This window comes from Argiope bruennichi, chromosome 3 (genome assembly GCF_947563725.1).
Source record: "Argiope bruennichi chromosome 3, qqArgBrue1.1, whole genome shotgun sequence".
In the NCBI taxonomy this organism is placed as follows: Eukaryota; Metazoa; Arthropoda; class Arachnida; order Araneae; family Araneidae; genus Argiope; species Argiope bruennichi.
The window spans coordinates 33,045,970-33,073,434 of NC_079153.1; the positions used below are offsets into that span (position 1 = coordinate 33,045,970).

The following is a 27,465-nucleotide window of genomic DNA, read 5'->3' on the forward strand; positions in this document are numbered from 1 at the left end:
AGATCCAAGAAACTTGTATTCATTTTTTGTTCCAGAGCTTCTAAAATATAAAATATTGAAAATAGTTCCATTAACTAAGAGTATAGTGCTGAACAACACGAGAAGTAATTATAAACGAATCAAATTCTATCAAGCATCGATTCGCAATCCAAGGAAAGTTTTGATTTTAATGTGAATCACATTTAATGACATTGCTTTCTCTTTGCTCTACATTCACAATGCAACATACCGTATAGCTCTCTTAATTACAGAATCATCATGATTTCTCTTTGGACACTATTTTTATTTGTTTGAAATGCAACTTATCCTCAAGAGGAGTCCATAAGTGATAAGAAAAAAAAAAGTGACATCTCTTATTCGAACATTTTTCCTCGTCCTTGATAATGATTTTGAATGGAACGAGTGCATCCACTCATTAAAGAAGCACTGACCTCAAAAATCGGCGGATTTCGCGAAAATGGTGCAAGTCGCAAGGTACTTTATGCGATAAGTTGATTTCTTCTAATGAAAGGCGACGTGTTGCTGAACTTGTCGGGATATGCAAATAAAAACAGAAAATGCACTTAACCTAGGTGTTTGGTGTCAGAGTTTTATGTGCTTATTTGCTTTTAATGCGTGTTTTTAGCAGCTTCTCTAATTTTGTTTTTGTAAAAGACGTAAATTATGCTGCATGATAACGTATCCTGTTTTTGCACATGGTGGAATGTTATAGAATGCTAATAGAGGGCAGTCAATAGCGCAAAAACATCAATTTTTTAAAAATGAAAAATATACTAGAGGAAAAGTAGTAAATCTTTTGAGTATGTGTTTCCTTTGAAATAGAACTGCGAAATCTGTTTCATTTAGAGGCAATGAAATTTGAAATTAAAGATTTTATTAAATAATCGAATATATGTTTTGACATCTTAAATAGTAGAAGTATTAAAACTAATTTTTAACTGTCACAGAAAAATTGATTATTATTATTCTATTGCAGTTCTGAAACATAAGGGCAAAGCTATTATTAATAGTTTTCCATAAAAATTAAGACCAGAGGTGTTGTAATTATATGTCTATACATAATCTGTTAATAAATGATATCTCTGAATCTAGTAATAGATAAAATATTTGAATTATTTCTGGTGTGATTAATTATTTATGTATCACACATAACCATTTAATAATCTTTTAAATTCATACTGTTATTACTATATCGTTTAATGTGCAATTTTGAAATAAATGTAAGTTAAAAGCCTTATGACATTTTTTGTTGGATACAGTAAACAATTGATTTCGGAGAATTACTGTTATATTGCAATGCCATGAAAAATAAACATCAACCCATCTATAAGTGCAGTGATAAACTTTTAAAGTACAAGTTTTCTGAAATTTTCAATAGATTCAATACATTAGATTATTTTTAAAAAGTAATCTAACAATGGTATTTATATTCCTCTTGATCTGAATAAGTTTTAATCGCAAATATAAATTAAGGAATTTTGAAATTTTCAATTAAATGATACTGAGATGAACTGAAAAATCATACACACCTTATTTTATTAAAATTTTCTTCACAGTTCCAAAATAGAAAACTGATTATTTTATTGATGCTCATGAGAAGTAATTTCTATTTAATTAAATTACTTTGTAAAACTCTGATAAATATTGTAAACTAAGGTTGATTTTCGAATATTTGCTAACAAGCTTTAAAGAATGACAAACATACACAAAAAAATGATCGTAATGTTCTCATTGCAGTTTCTATTAATTTTCTTATTGCAGTTACAACTCGTAGTTTAGGGACCAATAGTCTAAAATAAGAAATTTATAAAATAAATTTAACATTAGTATTAGGTGCTTGCATGTATTTTAAACAGCGACATCTAATGGTAAACATGCGAAGTATCTATATAAATGACAAAGGTTTTGGAATTTTCCAATTTACTATTAATTTATTGTTATTTACTATTACTTTATTTATTAAAGTTTTCCATTTAGTATTATCGAGTTAGTCAGAGTATAAAGACCCTAATCATGGAACGCTCCAAATTGCATTTTCGACATTCATTACTTTTTTTAGTTTGATTTGAAGAAATCTGCTGCCGAAGTCCATCAGACACTTTCAGAAACTTATGGTGATGCTGTTTCGTCATATCCCAATTGGCGTTAACGATTTCAGAGTAGCAATTTCGATGTCAATGACAAAGAACGACTTGGAGGACCAAAAAAATTCGAAGACAATCAGTCGCAAAACTTATTGGACGAAAATGGGGAAAATTTGTAGAAAATGATGGAAAATATTTTGATTAATATATATTGTATTAGTTTTTCTCAATAAATGCTTTTTTAAGTGAAAAAAATGATCAAAATACATGCAAGCACCTAATATTAAAGGTAATTTTATTGATAACTTACCTGCATATGTTCATTTTCCGCGGCATCATTCAATGGACTTTTTCCGTGTTTGTCCAGTAAAATCCGTCCTCCGTGCTTGAGCAGCCACCGAAGTGTCTCCAGGTGTCCGCGACTGGCTGCGAAGTGGACGGGTGTGGCACCGTCGTTATCCCGCAGGTTTGGATCGACTGCTTGTTCCTCTACCTGTGTAAAAAAAAAAAGAATCAGAGAATTGTTTGTACCGTGACAGACCACACGATATCAAAAATCGAAGTTGAAATTTAATTAGAACCTTCCACCTGAGGAGGAAAACCAGCGCCACAAAAGCTTCCACACGGTGAGCTATGACTTTTCCCTCAAGGTCGTTTAGATCAAACAAGAAATTCGTATTTGTACCCAAAACACCATTGTAAAGCCACCAAGAGGGAGGTTGTAAATTAAGAACACATAGAATACAACCTTGGGAGAAGTAAGAAATAGCTAAATAATCAGAGTAATTAGTTTCTTTCGTGACAAGGGTGGTTGGTGCATTCACAGATAAACATCAAATAAAGATTTCCTCCAAGATTTTAGCAGATTTAGTTAAAGAAAAGTCCACAAATACAAAATTGGAGACAAAGAATTATTTACAAAGATTTTTTCAAATAATCGTCGGCTATGGAATGGAACAGACGTGATTCTGGTGTAGCTCACTGCATTCTGTTAGAGGCAATTCATTCTTGGGATTTAGCAGACGATATTTTGGTGTAGGGGTGAGGGAGAGCCGAATGAAGGATCACGTTTTTACCCCTCCTCACCCGCGGAACACCTCTCACGGCACATAAGATTGTATCTTGTAGTGTTGCCTAAGTCATCTACGCTAAGAAGATATTCCTTCCACGAGGAAAAGTTTCTAATGCATTTTTCAGGCATGTCAAACTGATGACATGGTTTTCTAGCCCTCGAAATTCTGAGGGACAAACTTCTCTTTGCGGAAATCCGACAATTAAAAACTTTGCTCTTTAACCAGTTAACCGTTTTTGACGAGTATACTCATCATCATTGAAGAAGTACAACCATTTGCGTTATGACGAGTTTATTCGTCAGGAGTAATAAGTAGTGACAATTTGCTGTTTGAATTACAAGTTTAGTAAAAATCCAAACATATTCTTAAATTTCAAGATGTTTAAAATATTTTGGGGCCAAGTCGGAATCAAAGGAACAAATAAAAGATTATTAACAATTATTATCAATAAAACCCGCATATAATGTAAATAGTTTTTCTTAAATGTATCGCTGTGTTGTATTAGTCATCCCAGAAGCAATGAGGCAACCATAAATTGTTTTAGACTATTCAATAAGTGGCGCACCTAGTAATAAAAACCGGGATAAGAATCCTTTTGTATCCTTTTTGCATGTTTTCTAGAGGCGGCATTTTTTATGATTCATATGCAAAAAAAGTATGTTAGTTTAAGTAAATAAATAAATGGGATTATTGAAATAAAAAAAAATAAAAGTCATTTTATTACAACATAATTTTATATTACACAAACTCTGGGTTTAACAAGTATACTCGTCATGGCTAAATTTTTTCCCGACACAATTTAGATACACATTTTCCGAAGAAGTCGAAATAGTTAACTGTTTAAAACCAAATATGAAGAAATATGTTAATATAACTATTTTTGAATAATTTACGGAGTCAAAATTACTACATTTAGATTTCTTGCACATTAAAAAATATTTTGTACTTCATGTTCTCCATACAATATTTCATAGAGTTATTTTTGCCTGTAATATATAAATTAAGAAACGGGCGATGTAATTCCACCACAAGGACGCACTTTTTGTGAGAATATCAATTACTGTTTCCTATAGATAGAAACATCTTTAGTTTTCGGAAGTTTTCTTTCCAAAAATCCCTATTACAATATATTACTATGACACCTAATAGCTCAAGATATTGTACGACATCTCCACGATTTTGTTCGATATTCTGAATGCCGGCCAATAATCTGAAGATAGCGTAACAATATTATTGGGCATTTTGTGCTAATAGAGACAGTTTATTACTGAAAGTAATTACATTTTTCATATCGAATTTTCCCAATAATTTTTTACTGAGAGAGTAGTTGAAATATTTGAAATAAATATTGAGTAATCCAAATAACTAGAAATAAAACAATATCTTAAATGAAGTGAAATAAGACGATACGATTTTTCCACAAATTAAATTATCCAAAGATATAAAAATCCGTTTCTTTTACGATGTATATAAGAAGGATACATAAATTGATAGTTTAAAAAAACAATTGCATGATTCGGATTTTATTGTTTTAACCGGTGCTAGTATTTTTTTTAAATTCATTATTAGACAAAATATAAATTAATCCAATGCATTTTGTGCCTTACCATCCACTTGACACATTTGAGTACTCCCATCTGAGCAGCGGCATGTATGGGTGCCATTCCGTCCTTGGCCCTTAGGTACAGGGATCCTCCTGCTACGAGTACCAAATACTTCAGGACATCAAGGTGACCTTCCTGTGCTGCCAAATATACGGGAGTGACGCTGTTCTCCATCTGAGTATTAGCACTAGAAAATAAATGATTTCATATTTTAGTATTTAGTTTCGTACATTATCGGTAAAGAGAAAATATCAATTTTCATGAATTCCTGGTATCATTTAGGACAATATTAAATTAGTTAATAAATTAAGACAATTTAAAGTATTTGTTCATATTTAAACTCATTTTTGATTGAAAATTTAAATTTTTTTATTATTTTATTTGAAAGCCTATTTCTTCACATTTTCAAAACCATCTTCATCTTAGGTTTACGATAATTAAAAATGAAATTGAAAATATTTTAATAGAAGGAACTGTAAAATGTGGCAATATGTTTGTTTCCATGGTTTAATTTATTATTTTTTGTGTTGATCTTGATGCTTTGCTTTGATATTTTATTTTGTAAATATTTGACAGTAATTTTATTCGTTCTCAAGTTTTCAAAGTTTGTGTATTTATTTACATTTGACTAGCATTCGAAACATTATGTTGCTTTTATATTATATTCAGCTTAAAATCTAAATATTTGAAATCGTATTTTCAAATAACTTTTGTTCACTTTAGCGAATTCAAAAATTAGTTAAAATATAAGTTAATGAAAATTTATTTTGCTGTTTTCATCTGTATATAATGAAAATATTGTCCCCCAAAAATGAAACTCGAATCCAAAACTAAAACATTACCATTTCAATGATATCGATTTCGTTTCTTACAATATTCTTTTCTAATTTTTATAAATTTTAAATATTTATTTTGATACATAATCTATAACCATATATTCATAAGTCAATATTCTGGGAGTATAAGCTGGTTACCAAAGGCAGCTAGTAATTCATTTTTATATTTTTCATTATTGCAGCATAAATTTAAATGAAGAAAGGATAGTAAAAATAAAAAAATTCTCATTGAAAACTGTATGTGGCGAATGATGCGTGTATAAATTTACAGCATCTACCATAAAAATTATAAAAAAATATTTGAAAATACAAATGTAACTACATTCTTACTCAATGATGGTTTCAGAAATGGTATAAAAGTCTAGAACTCAAATTAAATAATTTAAAGAAGATTATGAAGACTAAGAAAGACATAAAATTGTTTATGGTCTTAGTCTAAAATCTGTTTTCAATGATCCTGTTTACCTCACCGAAGTAAAATATATATTTTTAAAGTATATTATTTACTTTAAAAGATTCGAAAGCCAACATGAATTATTTTAAAAGGGCGGAACAAAAAACAAAGGGATCATTTTAAGAATGGATTATTCTAAAAGAAACAAAGCTGGAATTCAATTCTTTGCAAAGATTTCACTTAGCAAATTTGCAAACGCTTTGGTATAATCACCGTCCTGCAAGATGCACCAAAGCGGATACGGAAGCCGAAACGTAAAATTAACGTATTCCGGCAGTCACTTTCCGTATTGCCCCCTGCCGGCTGTTTTTGGAAGTAAGCGGTCTGTTTTGCCTACCGATGCATGTCCTGCATCTATGAAATATGAAATACGAGGAGCACTTAGTTAAAAATCTTCTTCCACGGCTGGATGGCCTTGTACAACCTAAACGTTGTGTCATGATTGTTGCTAATTTGAAAGATTTCGTTGATTTCTTCTGTTTTTCTTTAAGAACAATTTATTTGTCATTAACTTTTCAGCGATGCTTAACGAAGACTGGAAGAGTTTAAGTCGAGGCATATAAGAAAAGAAGATATCGAAGAAATAGCGTAGTAATAATGGAAACTAAAGACTGTGCAAAATATAAAAGATGATGATATCAATTTTTAAGGAAAGGTGAGCTATTTTTCAATTTGATTCAAAGATTAATTTCAATAAAAAAAGAATAAAAGAAAAGGGGACAAAAATTTGGCTTCTAAACTCAACTAAAAAGATTAAAAAGCTTCTAGAAAAAGACTGATTATTCAAGAGTAAATTTTAAATTTCTGTCACAGTAAAAGAATCCAATTCCTCTTCATTTTCTCATGCGCAAGATAATGAAATATATAAAATTAATTTTTTATTCACAATTTTTAACAATAAGAAAATAGGAACCTAAAATATCTTTGTAAAAATACTTAGAAACAGAATAAAGAACTATTTTAGAACAATGTTTTAACAAGCACTATTTTGACGAACTTTTAAACGAATTGATTTCCTTCAAAATACGCTGACAAAATTTTCTTTCATTCGGAAAGAGGCACAAAATAGGCTTCTAAACTAAACTGAAAAGATCAACCTAGATCTTAGAACAAACTGATTATTCAAGAGAAATTTTTAAATCTCTATCCCTGAAAAAAATACGATCCCACTTATGTTCTCATACACATAATAACAAAATATACAAAATTAATTTTTTTCACAATTTTTAACTTAAAAAAAATAAAAACTCGAAAAGAATTTTGTAAAAATATTAAGAATAAAGCACTATCCTAAGAATAATGTTCTAAGAAGCGCTGTTCTAACGAGCTTTTAAAAGAATTGATTTCTTCAACATATGCTGATATATTTAGAAGATAAAATTTCTTTTCATTTAGCAGTGATGAGTCTAAAAATAATAGACATAAAAGCATTTCAACTATTTTTAATATTATATCTTGGAATTTATTTGAATACATCAATGTTAAAAAACAACTCAAAGGACATTAAAAATTAATTTTAAGCCAGTGCATCTCAAAATTCCAAGTCTAAATTTTCAACATTGGAATAAATTTCTTGGAACATTGGAATAATGCGATTGAAACATTGCTTGAAACAACACTGGAATAAAAGAAACAGAAAGCTGCGTTATTAATAAATTCTTTATACGCATTACTATTTGCAAGAAAAAACTAAACAATGTCTACAGCTGGTTTTATTTTTTTATAAACACTATGTTCATTTAAAATATAATGTTTTTAATTTTCCATATTCCACTTATCTTATCTGAAAAACCTAGAGCCCAACAATTAATTTCCCCCGAAAATAACAGGTGTTGCTAATAATAATAGAGCATGAAACTAATACCATTAATAACGAACATAAAACACTCTAGAGTATCTCCAAGCTATTGTACAAAAACTGCAATTAAACGTCTGCCATACCCGCTTGGAAATCCACGTGTGCGAACGGTTATCAGTTTAACATGATTATACCAATCAAAACGCAATTATTAATTCCTGCCTTCCGGGTTTGTGTAGGCTCTTCCAGTGTCAAGGGATCTACCCGGTAATCGTCTTTGCGCATATTCAGCTCCGAAATAATCGATTACGCAGATTAGTGATGGCCTACTTCATCTAAGATACTTACTATCCGAGATGGAACAGTTATTGTATCAATAACTGGCAAAAACGAGTTCGTGACACTAGGAAGATTAGTAAAAAATTCTATTAACATTGACGTGTTAAGATTGCTTTCTTAAGGTGTTAAGGTGTTCAGATAAGTTCTGGTCTTTGGATTAGTTTTCCTTATGTTGTTGTTGGCCATCTTTATGAATATTTATTGGAGATAAGAGTATATCACGATTTTGTATCCGCTTAGCGGACAGTAATTTTGTTTCTTTAACCAGATACATGTTAGTTATTTGGTAGCTGAAATGTGTTGGGTCATCGTTCAGAATTTGACAACTATGTAATTAAAGTTTATTATTAATGTAAGGATCTTTTTTTTTGATAAATCATAAATGATCCGTTACAATTTATGAATGTGATTTAATTATAAATAAAGATGTGCTATCGAGATTATAAAGTTTAAACAGGATTGTGAATGACAAAAGCGGGAAAAAATTATGTTTATAGAAGAAATAGATGAGGTATTTTTCAAATGAATGCAGAAAATCAATGCTTCTGAAAATGATAGAAATGATTTATTCCATTAGTGTGGGTCGTTGTTTTTTAAGAAAATTTAACGGAGATACGAATTATTAATCTGAAGCATTGCAGCATGATAATAATTTAAACTTTATTCGCTTCTCTTTATTGTTTTTAAAATATACTAAATTATATAACATCAATAACCTGGGCACAAAAAAAATGCTTAATACCATTACATGAACATACATGTTTATGTTCAGTAATTAAATCAATGTAAATTATAGATGTAAGATACACGTAAATAATTTCAAAAGCTCACTAGAATCAGGGAAGAAAATCATAAGGAAATAAATCTATAACCATTGAAAATCTTAATTTTTTTAATTGAAAGTGAATGTAAATATGATTTTAATACAATTACATGCTACAAATTTATTGAAGAAACACTTTAAAATTTGTATTGATTTTGAATTAAAAATAAAATTAAAATTTTGAAAAGCCATTCTCGGTGAACACCTATTACCCCCCCCCCAAAAAAAAATTACATAGAACACTTTTTAATAATTTTTCGTCAACAGCAAATGCAACAAAAACAACAATAGAGTTGCAAATACGAATATTTAAAAATAGTTTTGTTCTATTTTTTGCTATCTAAAATTAAATTCTTCTATTATCACTACAGCAAGTACTTGCCCCGTCGAACAAGAACTTGCTTTAGTCCGCTGTCTTAGCGTATGTGAAATCTTTCATCTGAAAATGCGTGGTTTTACTGGAATCTTAATCTGGGTGAGTGTAAGCCCACTTTAAGAATATATATATATATATATATATATATATATATATATATATATATACGAATCTTTCTTTGCTTGATGGCTTAAAAAAGAGCAGATTAATGATGATTACTTTTTAAAAGCCTAAATTTTTATATATGTAGAAGTGAATCTGGTACTTCTATTAAAGTTTTCTTAGTAAAACACATTCTGCTTAAAAAGAATTTATTTCTTTGTTTTTAATAGTAGAAATTTTTATTGGTATTTTGGATACAGCGATGAATTTTAGTTTTAATATAATTTCCAATGGAAATTAGTTAACGCGAGAAAAGTGAGAAAACATTAGTAACATTTACTAGTTTTGATAATACAACAGATTTTAGTAAAGAGAATTGATTTCTTAATAAACAAATTAATCCTAAATATTCAGCAATTTTTCACACAAATTTATTTTTGATATAAACATAAACTCGTAGCTAACGAGTAACGAGTTCAATATTTTAGTAACTAACGAGTTTACTTAATTAGCTAATTCATTTAGTTATTCAATTAGTAATTCATTTAGTTGGTTGACATAGTTAAAACAGTATTATTAGTATGGTTTGCAAACATCTGATCACTCAAGGCGTCTATTATTATAAGATGAAGATAAGGGAGAAAATGGGCCGCTGTGGAGCAACACATCCTTCAATATTTTAGTAACTAACGAGTTTACTTAATTAGCTATATCAATAATGTTTTACTTTCTCTCTCTCTCTCTCTCTCTCTCTCTATATATATATATATATATATATATATATATATATATTAAACGATGGGAAAAAATGTCTACTAATAAATAAAATAACTTAACTGATAAAAATAGAATATGCAAAAAAATTATATGAGTAATGATATTAGAAATATACAAAAGGTATTTTCTCATATCAAAATAAAAATATTAAAAATGTGATTTTCTATTTTTATTCGAAATGAGAATAGTAAGAATTTAAATGCATCTTTCACAATATCAATACTATTCAGAATACATTTTATTCTATGAAAACTAAAAATTATTATTCAGTTACTGTTTTTAGAAGATTAAATTAGTGCTTTGTAAATAAAGATAATAAATCGCCTCACTGCGCATTACGAAATTAGAAAGTGAGATGACACGAAAAAAAAGAGATAAAAATTTAGAACAAGGTAAAGTGTTGTATTTACTGTCGACGTGAAAAGACTAAATTTTAGAAATCTGAATGACAAATGGTGGAACTATTCACTTAATATTCAAAAAAAACATATAAAAATACAGCTGAAGTCCCTCAGTGCAACCCATTATCAAAAGTATCATCACTTACATGACTTTTTCATTAGTTGGTTGCTCAAAACAAGAATTATTTTGAAAATCATTTGAATTTCTAATTTATTTTTCATCAGAATGTTTTCCTTCAGAATTATGAGCTGTAATAAGATTCAAGGAAACATTAGAATGTTTTCCGTCTATTTATGCATTCACTGTATTTTAATTTATTTTAAATATTGCGACATTTATCTTATTGTTTACGTAGTTTATTTTTACAGATAAATAATATAAGATAATAAATACAGATAATAAATAAAATAAACACTTTTCACTTCTCATTACCATAAGCACAATAGGTATATCTTTCATATTTTGAGGGTAGGGAATTATTTCGTCGACAAGTTTCATTGTATGTATTCTATTTGCAATTATAATAAATTAAGCAATCATTAAGAAAGTTACATTGTAGAGCAAGCTCAGTTCAAATTAACATTAAATGTGCTTGTTTTAAATTGAAAGGTTTTAAATTTAAGTTTTATTATAATTAAAACAAATTGTATAGATTCATTCATTTCGTTAAAAAAAAAATAGAAAGGAAAAATAAGAGAAAACATGCACGATTTTGCTGTCTATATATAGGCAGAAGAATCATCGAGAATTAAACTTTTACTTTTTATTCATGCAGTCTTGAATAGGTTTCCATAGCTTAACATATTTGATTAAATATTATTTTAGGTTTTAGATTAAAAAATATGAATGGAAATTAATTTTTTCTTAAAGAAAAACAAATTACATCTTCAGATAAGTACGAATTTCAAACAGAATTCGGATTTGATTTGATAAAGCCTTTTTTCTTTTCGTACAATTATCAGAAGAAAAAAAAATTCAAAAATTTCTTATTAAAAAAGAGTATACAGTAACTGCAATTCGAAACTTCATGTAAAAGATATAGCTTTATTATTTAATATATTTATATTTAATATAATTGTCAGGCTTGCCATATTTAACAAATCAAATTTCAAATAATTTCCTTTTTTAAAAAAAGAATAAGAAATGCAATCCTTTTGTATAAGAATGATAGTAGAAAATATAAATGAAACTTTTTATTTCAAATTTATGAAAACCTGACTTTTTATAATAAGAATATTTCTAATCTAATCACAAATCAGAGCTTCTTACAGTTCTTATTCCTAGATAAAGAAAATAAAAAAACTTTACTCTTTTTATTACAATTCTTAGAAAATTTCTTAACGCTTTGTTCTTATACGATCTATAAAAACTGTCGAAGAATAACAATGCCAACAATAAATTGAACAAGTCATTGAACATAGAACTCTATCAAAACCGGATGAAAACTTCCGAATTCTTCTATGTAGTTCCGAAATGATATTTTTATGTTCAGTTACTTTTTTTCTCTTTTAATATTACATTTTTATTCCAATTTCTCTTATGTTTGCCGTCTCCGTCATTAAACCGTCTTCCTGTAAACTACATTTTATCCATCCGTATCTGATTTTATGTTTGAAAGATATATCTGAAGAAGCACATTCCAACTAGCTGAAGACAGAAAAGGCAGTTAATATTTTGGACAGATCGTAGCAATGTTGCCACATACCTATAATGGATATCGTTAGTTGTGCTCTGTTAAATGTCTCAAGAATGTGGATATTGGTCAAATGAAAGATAGTGGATATATTTCATTGGTAAAATTACGACATTTTGTTTAACGTGTTTGAAATTATTAGTTAGATGGAAATTGTTGGCTAAATTCCTTATTCAAGAGACTTACAACCTTCAGGTAGGTCTTTTAAATCATCAAAAGATGATTATCTGTGAAATAAACGGTCTTATTATTTCAAAATTGATCAAAGAAGGATTCTTATATCCTCACGTTTATCAAAGCTAAAACCTACGTGATTTTGCAAGTAAACGATATTATTTTCGAAAAAGTTTTTCTTAACAAAATGGACATAATAAGTGGAATCAATATATTAATAAAGTATGAACATTTGGGTTTTAGAAAAGCTATGATTGTTAAACAGTGAAAAAAAATTGTAATACAAATATTTTAATTTTTTTTTTTTAAATTTTTGAAAAAATGGAAAAAAGTATCTAAAGTTAAGTAGAAAATTTCTGGCAGCTTACATTATTTGATAAATCAAATTTTTTGAAATATGTTTTCACAATTCTGATATTCCTTCAAGATAATTTTTTTTTGTTTAAAAATTCATCATCGAGTAATGAAAATTTTACCCAAGTAAAAATGGAAAAAAAATGTAAGAAGATTAAATAATAATAGCTGCAATGTGCTGAAAAATTCCTTTTTTATTCTTTGAAAATAAAGATTTTTTGTAATTAAATTATTTTAATTCAAGTGACTTGTAAGCTTTTTTAAATAAGTGTAAGCTAATGACAGTATTTCATTCGTAAAAACAAGTTTTTTTTTCCATTACAAGATTCTAGTGAGAAAAGAATGTTTTCAAATAAGTTTTATACATTTTATATGATTTATATTAATTAGATTTTTGAATTATACTAAGAAGAAAATAGACAGAAATTGTAATTTATTTCAAAAATTTGATAAGATGAAAACACAATGAAAAATATAAAAATAATCATATTTTTCAATCAATAATAGAAAATTTAATAAATCAGGTTGACAATTAAGTTTTGAGATGATTTTATAAAGTCATAAATGTCATTCAAAATAAAGCCTTTTCGGTCTTCAAATAAATAATAGCTTCTTTTCCTAATGACATTTTGAGCTTTGAGGGATTTATTACATAGAAATTGTCGAGAAAATGGTCAAAATTGTTTAACTATTTTTTGAAAATGATAATTTATAATGTTTTATGCATTTTTAAAATTAAATTCTAGGAATATGTTGATAAGTTCAACATTAAATTTCTCCGATATAATTTTTCACCCTTTCGAACATCAAGAGAGAATTGAAAAAAAAAAGCTATGAGATCATTTACGGTTATTTTAATTGTCAAATTATGGGCTATTTTGTATCATATTAAATTATTTTACATATATTTCAATATTCAATATAAAAGGATATATTCGTAGATCCATAAGTTTTTTTGACATAAATAATTTATTTCTAAGAAACATTTCAAAATTTAACAAATTTATTAAAGACGTTTATATCGAACATAACAATTTTCATAATGAGTGAATCTGAAAATTTTAGATCGTCACTAGGAATTATATTCATATATTTCTTCATACAATTTTATTCTTATTTTTCTTTAAAAACCATAGTTATTGGAATTAAAAAAAATTTTCTAATGCAATAAAAAGTTCATTGATAAATTATATCAGAATAATTAAAATACAAGCAGATAAATTATTTTATTAATTTGTTTTCCCGCAAATATCGTCTGCTTACTATTTGTACTTTGTTTGAATTTTTTTTTACCTTCTTTTTGTATAGAACAATAATTAAAGTATGATATAAGCGCAAATATATTTTTTACATGTATTAGAATTATTATTTGGCAACAATTATTTTGATAATTACTAAGCCAACAATCCTGAAGATAAATTAATAAAAATCTATCTCACTGCGATAGTTTTTATTTCTCTTCAAAGTTCTCTGAAGTTCTGAACTCCGATGTCATCGAATTTTTCTTGACAGTTCTTTGAGAAAAGTATTAGTCCTGTCAACGTTAGGATTAAAATCCTCCTCTCTTGTTTCTTGCTTTACCTCGCTGTCATATTTCAAACAAGATTTAGAGGACTTCAGATCCACCATCGGTAAATAAACTTTTTCACCTCTGTAATTATCTCTCTTCGAATGAAACACTAATAGCTGCTGGGTTATTGAATTTTTGTGAAATAAATACAGTACTTGACCCAAGTGGTTTTTGAAATCGTTTTATTTCATCACCTTCCTCAAAATCCGAAATGCTCTAACCGCAAGACTATAAATTTTGGAGCAGCAGCGATTGGCCTAGATTGCTTTGTTTCTTAGTTTTTTTCATATCACTGTTTACTGTGTTTTGACAGCATTGACCATGTAGTCGATCAAAGGTTTCAAGAATGAAGCCAGTTTACACACTTTTTTTTTCGTTTTGAACAAAATTTGATGAAGTAAATCTCAGACTGAAGGTTGAAATAGATGCAATAAAGTACAATTACGAAATAACATTTTGATAAACTCTTGTTATCTCTGAACATTATAAAAAAATTAATGATATATATTCCTTTTCTCGTTTTCGATGAGCACAAATCGAAAATACTTTTAAATTTGAAATTAATATCGCCATGAGTCCGCTTATTATAGATATCCCTCATTTCTAAATTATCATTTGTTTTAGAACATTAATGAGATAACTAAATTTAATATGCACCAAAGTGCAGATTTCTGTCAAATTTTGGAAGCAATCAGTCAAAAAGAAGAATTACAAAATTTGTTCTCGATTTTACTCACGATACGACAAGTTAAACGTTAAATGCGTCAACTTGAAGAAATACCCGAGAAAATAAGGAGATAGTATTCCAGATGTTTTGTGCCTCTCTGAATTAAAAATTGCATTATGTTACTAACTGCTGTTAGTTAAATTTAACATAGTAATTTATTATTCACTTAAGTGCAACAATTTAGTATGGTAATTTATTATTCAGTTATGTGCAACAATTGAACGTGATAATTTATTATTCAGTTATGTACAACAATTTAACATGGTAATTTATTGTTCAGTTATGTGTAACAATTTCATATGGACATTTATTATTCAGTTATATAAAACAATATGATAATTTATAATTCAATTATGGAAAACAATATGGTAATTTATTATTCAGTTATATGAAACAATATGGTAATTTATTACTATTCAGTTATATGAAACAATATGGTAATTTATTATTATTCAGTTATGTGCAATAATATTACCTGGTCATTTATTACTCAGTTAAATGAGTCAATATAACCGGAATCCATGAAAATGTGCTTTCCTTTACTTGTTACTGCCCCCCCCCCCCACACGTAAAATAGAAACAGTATCATGCTACAAATATTTTAATTGAAAATATCTTGATCTTCTGCTACACTTAAATAAACATTCATGTTTAAACGAATAACACAAATTATATGCTTAAAATTTATGATTCCACTTTAACATTATTTGCTTTTTATGTGTCTTTTAATTTGCGATTTCGAAACCATTTATTCAAAAATATTACTTTAAAATTTAATTTCTAAATTCTGTTTGTCTCATTCGGATTTGTATTCAACAAAAAGACTGGAATTACTTTGTCTACGCAGTGACACAAATGTTGCCGTTTCTGAGTTTTTCCACATTACAAGTATATTCATTCCCAAAAACGCGAATTGCAAATGATGCAGTGCACGAAAACGGACCAAAGAAAGGCCTTTTGTATTTTCAAGGTTGACTCATCACATTTTTACAAACAATTTAATAGTAGAGATAATCCACTTTTGTGACATTTCTGCCTACTCGACCTTGCACTGAAAATAAATCATAATGATCGAATAGAACTTTTATTGTATTATGCAAGTTTTCATGACATTTGTATGTGGGTAAAGGTGAAAAATGTCATAAAAAGATGACACATTTATTCTGACTTTGAAAAAAATTGCTCTAAATCTTGTAATTAATGAATACAAAATAAAAAGTTAACTAAAAAAATTATATTCTGATTTACTACTTTGATTATATAATACATTTGTTCTAAAAACTCAAAATTGTAAAATGTGCTATTTAAATTGGTGAGAAGTGTTACGCATCACAAGAAATCTTTAGATTTAAAATACATAGAGTGGGGGTCGCTTAATGTAATTGCAATTAACTTTATAATTCGCTTTATAGTAGCAGAATCCTCTGACCCCGATCCGACGTTTTCAAATATGCACAAAAATATTCATTTGATATGAATCACTATATTGTTTAACATTATCTGTTTATAGACTGATAATGTTAAGAAGCATTGCGCCGAGTTAACTGTAAATGTAACAAAATTTATCAAATAAAAATAAAAAAATTGACCAATCTTTCCTTTTCCAACAGCGTCAACGATTGATATTCTCTCTCCATTTGTAAATAAACATTTAGGAATCGTCTTTTCAACTGGATGAGGTTCATATATTTTTTTTGTCTGGATTAGAATGATCTAGATTGATTTAAATAATCATTTGAAATGAACCAGGAGGAATATTGTAATAAAACTTCTCTTTTGTAAAAATTAAAAAAAAAATTGACAACCCTTTTGTAAGAGCAGATAATAATTGCTGATATTCTGAGGGATACGAAAGTGTTAAAGAAAGCATTTCCAACGAGCGCCGTAATATATCAAGAATTTGATATTTTGAAACCTTAAATGTAGCATCGTTCAGAAAATTATATATGAGTTAACCGATAAGAAATAATTGTCGATAAGCAATAATATATATATATATATATTATTTTGGAAAAAAATTATAAATAGTCTTGAGATAAGTGTTTTATCTTCCTAGATATGATAAAATATAGTTGATTTTATTCAATTTACATTTAATCAATCGGTAAATGCTATCAAAATTCTTAAGCCCCCAAGTGATTATATTAAGCAACAGTTACTGTGAAAAAGAAATTAATAAATTTAACAACTTTAAGTTCATTTTTACGTTGTTTCTAAATGTATCAATGTAGTCTAAAGTCTTTTATTTCCAGTTTTCAATTGTTAAGATTGCGTATATTAATAATTTTTAGAAAAAAAAAAGCATGAAAATCGGCAATTTCCTTGCAAATAACGAAATTACATAAGCATTTTGAACTTAAAGAAATAATTATAACACTCTGACGACATTTCAGATAACCAAGATATTAAGTTAGAATGAAATTATTGAAGATTTAAACAAAGGTTTGAATTTAATGAACGATTTTATAAAGATAATTCACAAAATGAGCAAACAATTTGGTAAATAGCCAGCATCAATGCTATGTCTAATTTAACAATTTCTAGGTTTTATTGTACTTTTGCAAAAAAAGTTTGCTTTCCAACTGAAAATGCAAAATGTTGTAACCATATGTTTAATTGAATGAAATTGGAATTAAAATAAAGTTTTTTTTTCTATTATCAAATCGATATGATTCGAGCACTGCATCTTATTCGGGAAAGCAAGATTCATTTATTCTGAATTTTAATTCATGTTTACTTATGACTTAATAAACTATTCGTATAATCTTGATAAAAAAAATGCACAAAATTTAACAGCTTTGGGAAGTTGTCAAACTTTTTTTAGTGCAAATCAAGAAATATATGTACAAATATCAAACGTTCATATGATATTAGGCATACTTTTCAATGCTTCTTTACCGTCACTTTTTTTTTGAGTGTGCAGAAAATTTGTTATCTCTTAAGGAAATGCAGAAACCTTGACAGCTGTTCACTTCCAAGGTTCGTTATTGCCTCCTTTTTAGCACTCCACAATCTTAGAAGTCTCATCCTCTAAGAGCCGGCTTTGTGTTTATAAGCGGACTCCGCCACGCGATGAAACACAATTTATTCCGACTTCACACAAAGAACTCGCTTTTAATCCGACAGGAACAGTTCGCCTCAGAAATCCCCACCTGTTCGAAGAATAATCTTATTTGACTTGGAAAATGCTCAGGTGTTTGAACTCCTTAAGAAGAAAAAACGGGAGTAGCCTTCAGATTCACCAACAAAAAGCAATGCGCCGAGTTAACCGTAAATGTAACAAAAAAATGATCGAACGAAAAATGCTAAGTAGTCTTCCACTTAAGGTACGTTAACGTAAGCTTATCAGTAGGGTGCCAGACATGTGTACTTAACGTAAAAACTTCCCTTTTTAGTCTCCCGGAAGATGGCCTCCGGAGGTCAGTTTAAAAAGAAAGATCCCAGGCAAATATTTTCTTCCGCAGTCTATCGAACAGTTGGATGAACGGTGGCTTATTTAATCTGTCTACCAAGAGTTTTCAGATTTCTAAGCTCTGATCGGATATTTTGAGTTGATTTCTTTGAAAAAAACTATATGAAAGGAAGCGGGGGTCAACAGGTGAAGAGATTTGATTGAGATGATCAATAAGATTGGAATAGATAGAAAGAAAGAGAATGCTTTTATTCTACTGCAATCCACGGAGATACCAACATCTTTTGTTCGATTTCTACTGTATATGGTGCAGTTTGGTTTATCTTTTTCAAATAAAGCAGAAGAGACACGTGGTTAATCACTTGTGATTAAAAAGCACTAGATAAAATTTTAAATGCAGTGACTATTATATATTTCTTTGTTCAACAAAATGGAATTTAAAAAAAGTTTTACCTCAACCTGCAGAGATTGGCGAATTGCACAACATCACCACGATCGATTTTGTAAAAAGAGAATACCTTCGGAATATTTTAAAAATTCTTATAAACATGCATATGAATATTATACATGACTTTTGAATATTTGACATTCACGAATCTAAGACAAGTTGGGTGCTTTAAATCTCAGTACAAGATTGGAAATTATATAAAAATTTAAGAGCCAACTTAAATTAGGAACCATTTACCACCTCAGACATTTATCTATTGGCTCCAAATTAGACAAAAAGCAAGAGAAACTATGCAAGAGATATTATAGCCATATTTTTAACGAAATAAAAGTAACATATTCTAGTAATTCTACAAAATAATATTTTATAAGTCTACAGCAATAATCTTTCTTTTTTTAATAAAACTGGTTAATTTTTTATTGAAATGTTAACTTTATGAAGATGATTTAATTATTTATCATTTCCAAATATTCCTCAAGTCTGTGTTATTCCAACTTTTGCCATATAATAAATTAATAAAATGCAATAAATTGTTGTTTTGAAGGAAGAAATTTATTTTGAATCCCTCCAAATATAAAACATAACATTATCACAGAGAGATAAAAAATAACAGAGATATAAACGTGCCATTTCTCACAAATTAGATAATTATAAATATTTAAAAGGAGTAAGGAACAATTTTTTAATAAATAAAAATAGAAATTAATTAAGAAATAAAAGCTAATTTACCATCTAATACTTGAGAATCATATTTTAACCATTAATATTTTTATATATACTATTTCATATATTTTGAGAGAAGATAGAATAACCTATATCCTCAAAATAGACTATAAATTTATCTGCAAAGAAGCACAGAATTTTTCTTTTATGTACGTTAGTTATAAAAAATCGTCTGATGTGTTTGGCGTTAGAATAGTTGGTATTAAAGTTGAGATAACGTCAGGTAAAAATTCATTGTTCCGATACTGATCCGTTTTCCGCATTAAATACTGTAGAACGCAATGCAACAAGATAAGGAACACTTATTATATCATTCTCAACAGGCCTTACGTGTATAGCATTTCTAGTTTTTGTTTCAAAACTATATATAAAAAAAATTAAGTATGACCATCAAGAAATGGTCCTAAAGCTAAACTGTACGAAAGCATGTGAAATCTTTTTGATAAAAATGATAAAAGAATTAAAAAATGTATCGCAAAAAGTTTTTTTGCGATAAATTTACGAATCAAAAGATAGATTTTTCGTTTAATTTACTCTTTTATACCATTTTATTAGGTGACTTCTTTGTCTTTTTCTTTCTATGTCTTTTTTTATTATTTTAATACGATAACTGTGATGATGAAATAAATATACATTACTATTATTATATAAAGAAATATCTAAACAAATATTATTTTTTTAAATGCTACAATCGTTTTGAAAAAGGCTCCATTTGAATATTTAAGAAAACTTGCAGACTGATATAATAACCTATATTGATAAGATAAATTCAAGAGCGGCATAAAATTAACATTAAAAGAAATTTCTTATTTAAAGAAATTAAAAAACAAAATTCCAATTTACTTCTTAGAATTTCTGTTTGTACACATTACCATTTGAAAGTTTTCAAAATAATATAAATTTTCTTAAGCGTACTTCATGAATGAATCCCTTTTTAAAAATTTGTAACACTCAAGGGAACTACTTTCATGGATATGAAAATATAATTTAAAACTATTCCAATAATAAAGCAAAAAAAGTGTCTATACATTTAAATGAACTAGAAAAATCAAAGAATCCTTTCCAAAACTCCAAGCCCTGATCACATTTTAACAATTTCTGTTTTCTAAAAGTTCATGAACCTTAGATATCCATAAATGGTCACCTTCCTCTATTTCAATACACCATTTTTCTTGAGAAATCCGAAAAAAAGTACATCACTGTGCATTATCTACGGAAAAAAAATAATAAACCCACGACAGAGTCTCCTAACCATAACCACTGTACTTATTTAGCGTATTTTTATTTTACTTGATACATCATCAATGTTCACTTAGCAGCAAAATCCAATTTCAAAAATATCGCAAAATAAAATTTAGCAACTAGACAATAGATCTGGCCACAATAACTAGAGCGATTTCGATAATTAATTCACCACTTTGTAAATATAACCAATCATTCGAAGTACTCCATGTTTATTATTCAAGTGAAAGTTCTAACAATATTTTATTTGGTTTAATGAAATGTAATTCATTTACTTGGTTGACATAGTTAAATAAGTATTATTAGTATGGTTTGCAAACATCTGATCACCGAAGGCACCTATTATTATAAGACTATAAAATGAAAATAAGGGAGAAGATGGGCCGCCATGGAGCAACCCATGCGGCAGTCATCCAATATAAATGAAAATAAAACTTAGAATTTCAATTAGGTGGAAAAATAAAACAATTGGTATTCTTTACAAAAGCAGAACGTTCGAGAATGCCCCAAGTGATGCTTTACCTTAAATGAAAACACTGATCATCAACTATACCGTTCTTGTCATAAACCTCAAGAACTTTGATGATCCCTTGCTTGTTTTCGTTGTAGCAATTGAATCGTACTCATTAAGATAAAGACCCCATTGCTGCCCGAGCAGCAAAACAAACCGAACGATAAACAGTCTTCCACCCTCGCGTCTCGCCAGGAGGCAGCTGCAGCATCTCCGCTTCATTTAGCGCCTGCACCTTTAATAAAATTCCGATATCTGTTTACGTGTACGGAGAGCGGCAGATTGTTTTCACAAGGATGTCTCGGGGCGCAGCGGTGGTGTAATGGAGTCGGAAATCCGAGCTGCAGGCGAACGGGGTGCAGCGAGCGTACCCGGATTGAGATCGACCCTGGGAACCGAAAGAGATGCCGCTGAGAACTGAAACCGGGAATCTGCTGTCGTAACGAGGTGCGAAGGATGGGGAACTTTTCATCAGTAGGAATGATGTCTTTCTTTCGTACGATGAACGATCGGCAGTGGATTGAGGGATGGGAAAATAAAACATAAAGGAATAAAAAGAATTCCGATTATAACTTAATGAAAAAAAAAGTTCTTAAAACGCATTTATTAGTAAAAAAATGATAAGTAATTTTTTAATTAAAAAATATGGGACTGGAAAAAAAATACAAGTAAACTGGAATTTTAATCGCATTTAACTTTTTTTAATGATGTTTTAATTTTTTTCCTTTTATTCATTGTGGATTAGTTTTATTCTCGTATTATTTTCTACACTTAATTCTTTTTTTTTTTTTGGTTTGAATCCCAAATTTGATATTTTTTGTTACATTTATTGCTCTAATAATGATATAAAAAGAGAGTTCTTTAAAAACTTTTTTTGATTTACTGCTTATTTATCTTTAATGTATTTCTTAATTCATTGTTTAAATAATAGAATTTTGTAAAGAATTTTCTGAAATTTTGACGACAGTATTTTTATAGAATTATATTTGACTGATCTATTTAAAGTCTCAAACTCTTAACATATCACCAAGTATATATTAACAATTTTATTTTCAAAATTCCAGTATATCTTAAGGAAGAAAAAGGAAGTAAATGAATTAAATAAAAAAATAATAATCGTTTTCTAGATTCTATCTTTACAAACATAAATAAAATATAAAAATGATGTATAGCTCAACTCACTGTAGTATATGTGTAATGCTATTGCAACAGTTAAATAATATTAACACGAATAGTTGTATGGCATATGATAATTTGTTATATTTATAAAAATCGGTTTAACTTGGGCGTGAGTTTACTTTTTATTGAAGTAAAGGAATCCATGAGCAATGTAGAAAGCATTTTCACTTGCTTAAATTACCAAAAATAATGACAGAATGCATCAGCATTTTGATCTCATGATATCAATATATAAAAATATTACTTAAAATTCTTAAATGAACTAATTATTTAATCAGAAAAATTAATTATCAATTAACATGACAAACATGTATTGCCCTTAAATAAAAAAAGAATCAACCGATGTTAAATAAAATCGATTAGAGCTAAGACATGCATTCTAAATGTAAGGTTTTTTATCTAATATTTTTAATAAAGTATTAAATGTGACAGAATAACAGATTTTTTTTGGCAATATTAATATGCTTTAAGGGCATCTTTGTATTCATCATATTACAAAGATCATTCTTTGAATTTTAGTTGATTCAGTTTCGAAATAAATTAAATTTATGATTATTATTTTATTTCGATGAAAATTGGTCTTTTGCATATTCTTTGTTTAAAATGTTCACTTCATTTGATATTTCCGTTGATTGGTTTTAAGTTTATTTATTAAAGACATAATTTCTATCTAAAGAATGAGTAAAAACGTGTGAACTGTTATATATAAGAATTGAAAACTCAGTAAATACATTTTTTTAAGAAATGATTTTTTCTTGAGATTTAAAATTCGGGAAACGCAAATGACACTGTTTCGGAATGGTTCTGAAAATATCTGTCTTTATTGACAACAGATCAATTTCTAAATTTTGGAAATATGGATTAAATGAAATATCTTTCTATATCAGTTTAGCAGTAAATAATAGAATAATGCTTGAGAATCAAGCAAACTATGTTGTAAATGTATCCTTATTAATTATTAAAAATATTATTAATGAATATATATTCATTATATTGGATTGATTGATATTTTACGTCATTTAATAATGTTTATTGATAAAGAAATATCCGCTAACCTCAATCAATAAAATATGAAATATTTGAATTCAAATTATAAAAATTTAAAAAAAAAGAGTATATGAAGAAGAGTATCCGTTGAAGAAATGTTACATGAATGTTAAATTCATATAAGTAAAACCAGAAAATGTTAAAAAACGATCCAATTCGATTTCGATTATTGAAAATTCAAAACTAAATATTAAAATTTGTAATATCTGATAAGCTTAACCATCATTACGACAGATAGAAAGTTCACAACCTTGCAATTCCATATTTACAATTGAGTAAGTTTTCAATAACCTTTTCCAAATAATTATTTAATTGGAAAGGGATTTTAACTTCATTAATTCCTATTAGAATACGAAGAAGGCAACTAGAATGGCACACAAACTCAACCGAAATTAGTAAAAGCAGGTCAGAAATGCTCTCGGAAAAATGTAACTATTCAAACCAAACCAGAACCTAAGGCATCGAAACATAATATCCTCTTACTTTCACCGGGAGATTAGGATATCGGTTTCAATTTGTCGAAACAGTTATTCAAAAACAGATTACCTTCGGCCAATAATTTACTGCTTTACGTCAAAATTTCAACAAAACGCAGTGAACCGAAAACTATCCAACCAACATTTCATTCGATGCAAACCCCAAGAGCACTGGGTTCATAAAGCAGCGTTTCGACCATTAAGATTATCCACTTGTAATTCCCAAAAAGTAAAGAAAAAAAAATCTTGAAGTAATCGTTTGAAGAATTTTAGTCAACTGCCAGTAATAGTGCAAACGATTAAAATTCTGCGTCCGTTCTATAGGGTACGAATAAAGAAACCCCTGAGGCATTTTAATAGCTTGTCCTCTTAACGGGCCAGTAACCCCAACTCTAATGCTGCGGTTCTTTCTCCTGACAGTTATTTCTCACTCAAATAACGCATTTCTTACATTATAAATACAGGGGTTGTGCACCCCCTCTCTGTATTTCTGCTCTACCCCAGCAGAAATATAATGACCTATGAACCAACATAAAAAGCGTTTAAGTAAAGTGGACGATTGAAATGCATGATTGGCGACGCTTCTGTACGTCTTGACCTTCCGGTAACTCGAATTGCAATTTTATTTTGTCATAACTTTATAAAGTAGTTATTTGTTATTCATTTAGTGAATAGTTTTATAGTTTGTTCTTCATTTTCAGTGAGAATCCTGTGTTGAGGTTCATTTCCCTTGTAAGAGAAATTTTTTAACAACATGCTTCATAAACATATAAAACGATGAGCTGGCATTTTTTTATAATTTTGACTTTTGTTCTATCCAATCTATATATATTTGATATATAAATAGGAAAGTAAAGGTAGATTTCTTATCATCTAAATTAATATTTCCAAATTCACTTCAATACTTAGACAAAAAAGAATGAAATATTGCATATTGAAGCAGCCATAGAAAATAACTTTATTGATAGAGTAATTAAGCTTTTATTGCCAAATAAATAATATTATGGTAACGAATTTTATTAAAAAAGGTTTCTTTTAAAGTTTAAAATATATTATTGAAAAGTTTTGAAGTTTTTAAGCAAATGCTAAAAAAAAGGCATCATCAGCAAGAATTAAAAGTTTCTTTTTAACATTTCAAGTATATTTGAAGAAATTAATTATCGTGTGCAACAAAATTGAGCTTTTCACGAAATTACTCCTATTAGTAATTCAATAACTATTATGAGACACCTAAAATAGATGATAAAGTATTTTTTCATAGATTCGCATTTAGGAATCAACCTTCAACTATCTGAAATTGCATCCAAGTATATATAATTTATCACTTAAGTTGAGACCTAGCATTTCGGTGCATATCAGATTAATACTAAAATAATAATTAATTTTTGAAAAGTAATAGTCAATTTTTGAAAAATGAAATAAGAATAGAATATTTTTTTATACTATTTTTGTGAAAGCGGCTGTACTTGAAACGTTGTTTTCTATATATTTCCATAGTAACCCCCCCCCCCCATTTAATTAAAAGGAAAAAAGTTCCAAATCCAAAATTGTATTAAATTTAATTTTAGATTTTCACAGACCACGAGACTTTAAATAATTTGTCATAATGCACAACTATTAAAATAAAAACAAAAGAAATACTATAAATTTTATCATTTTCCTTTTTTTTTATAAAAATCCTATAAATGATTAAAACAGTCATTTATTTTTTTATATTTATTATTATACTGATATAAATATTTATTAATAATTCATTTACTATACATCGTTTAGCATTAATGGCTTTAAAAAGTTGAATTATTGATTCACAAACTCTTATATTTAAATTATTACAATTCTTCAAAAAATACCATATTATTACCATCATCAATTATTGGCTCAGCATAATAAAGAATGGTTTTTGTGACACTAAAGTCCACTAAATCAAATCAACCTTCAAAAAAAGCCCCTTCCCTCTGTAGCACAACATAGTACAACATCCTCTCCATCATCTTCTCCAACATAGTAGTCATAATACTGAACCTAGTAGAGACATCAAATTCCGGCAGTAAATTTTCTGCTCATTAAGAGTCTATTTTCAGCGAACTGCTCTGCAAACTGTCCTGTCACCTCTCAGCAATTACAGACATTCCTTCACGTGTTGAATTAAACACATCCTCAGTAATTACAGTGTTTCCCTCGTTCTGGTAACGCGAGCGTTTCCCAGGCGTGTGCCTCAAGCCTTCGCTGTACATCCCTTGGGTTCTGGGCGGGAGGGTTTCGCAAAGGTCCTTGTCATCCATCCTCTGCAGACGATGAAATTTTGCAGAAGGTTATTAAACGGCCCAAGAAAAACCCTTTCAGCCGAAGGCAGGGCCTACTTTTAACCATCAAAGAGTGGGATGTCCTTTCCTTTTGTGTCGAATTTGATCGATAGAAACGGATTCTTGCCTCAGAGAAGGGACCTTGGAAATTAACACTTCTGTTTTTAGTTCAACAGTTTTTGGTAAAGTCGTGTGCTGAGAAAATGATCTGATTTCGCAAAACTGGGAAACAAAGATAATATTAGTGCCGTGCCTTAGAGGCTTCGATAAGTTCATCAGCCTGAAAAGTTAACACAGCTAATAATTGAGGAAGAATCATAAAAATATTGCTTTATTTGAGGGAGAGAAATTTAAGAGCTTTTTATCTTCCATCATCAGCAGGAGAAATTCGAAATTCTGAAAGTTTGTGATGAGGTACATTGTAATATACCATCCTGACATAAACACTTGGTTGATTTAAATAAAAGCATTTGATCTCAGTTATTTTAATTTTATGCATAATAAGTATCAATTCATTAAATAAATTTTCTCTTTAGAAGAATAAGTTTACTTGTATTGTTTTTGGCAACAACTCACTTTATATAAGGTTAAGACAAACTTCTTACGTTTATGAATTGAATGTCTAATATTCTCCTGAAAATCGCTGCATTTTTAATAAATACTATAACAAAAAACTTTTAACTATTTAGAAAACTACAAACTGCAGTGCACATTTTCGTTCTAAAATTATTTTATTTTATACATACAAAATGATAAAAATTTATATACATTTTAAGAAATAAAAAGATATGTTAGTTGATTAAGAAGACTTATAATAAAGGGCGAATATAAGATAATTTTTGATTCAATAAAATTAAACGAGTAGTAGTAGTACATTTGTACCAATAACTATGAGAAATGCAAAAACTATTCTTTTTTTTTTTTAGAATGTATTTCTT

General features: G+C 28.4%; 1 protein-coding gene across 7 annotated transcripts in view; it reads right to left on the reverse strand.

Annotated features, from left to right (window-relative positions):
- LOC129963471 (homeobox protein 10-like) overlaps positions 1 to 27,465 on the reverse strand; it is a 334,134-nt gene that overhangs the window by 36,682 nt on the left and 269,987 nt on the right. For all 7 annotated transcript variants that reach the window (XM_056077875.1, XM_056077876.1, XM_056077874.1 and 4 more), the window contains 2 exons: positions 4,765 to 4,948; positions 2,395 to 2,577 (listed from right to left, as the gene is read on the reverse strand). In XM_056077875.1, coding sequence (XP_055933850.1) covers positions 2,395 to 2,577; positions 4,765 to 4,948 — 367 coding nt within the window. The remainder of the gene's footprint in view (positions 1 to 2,394; positions 2,578 to 4,764; positions 4,949 to 27,465) is intronic.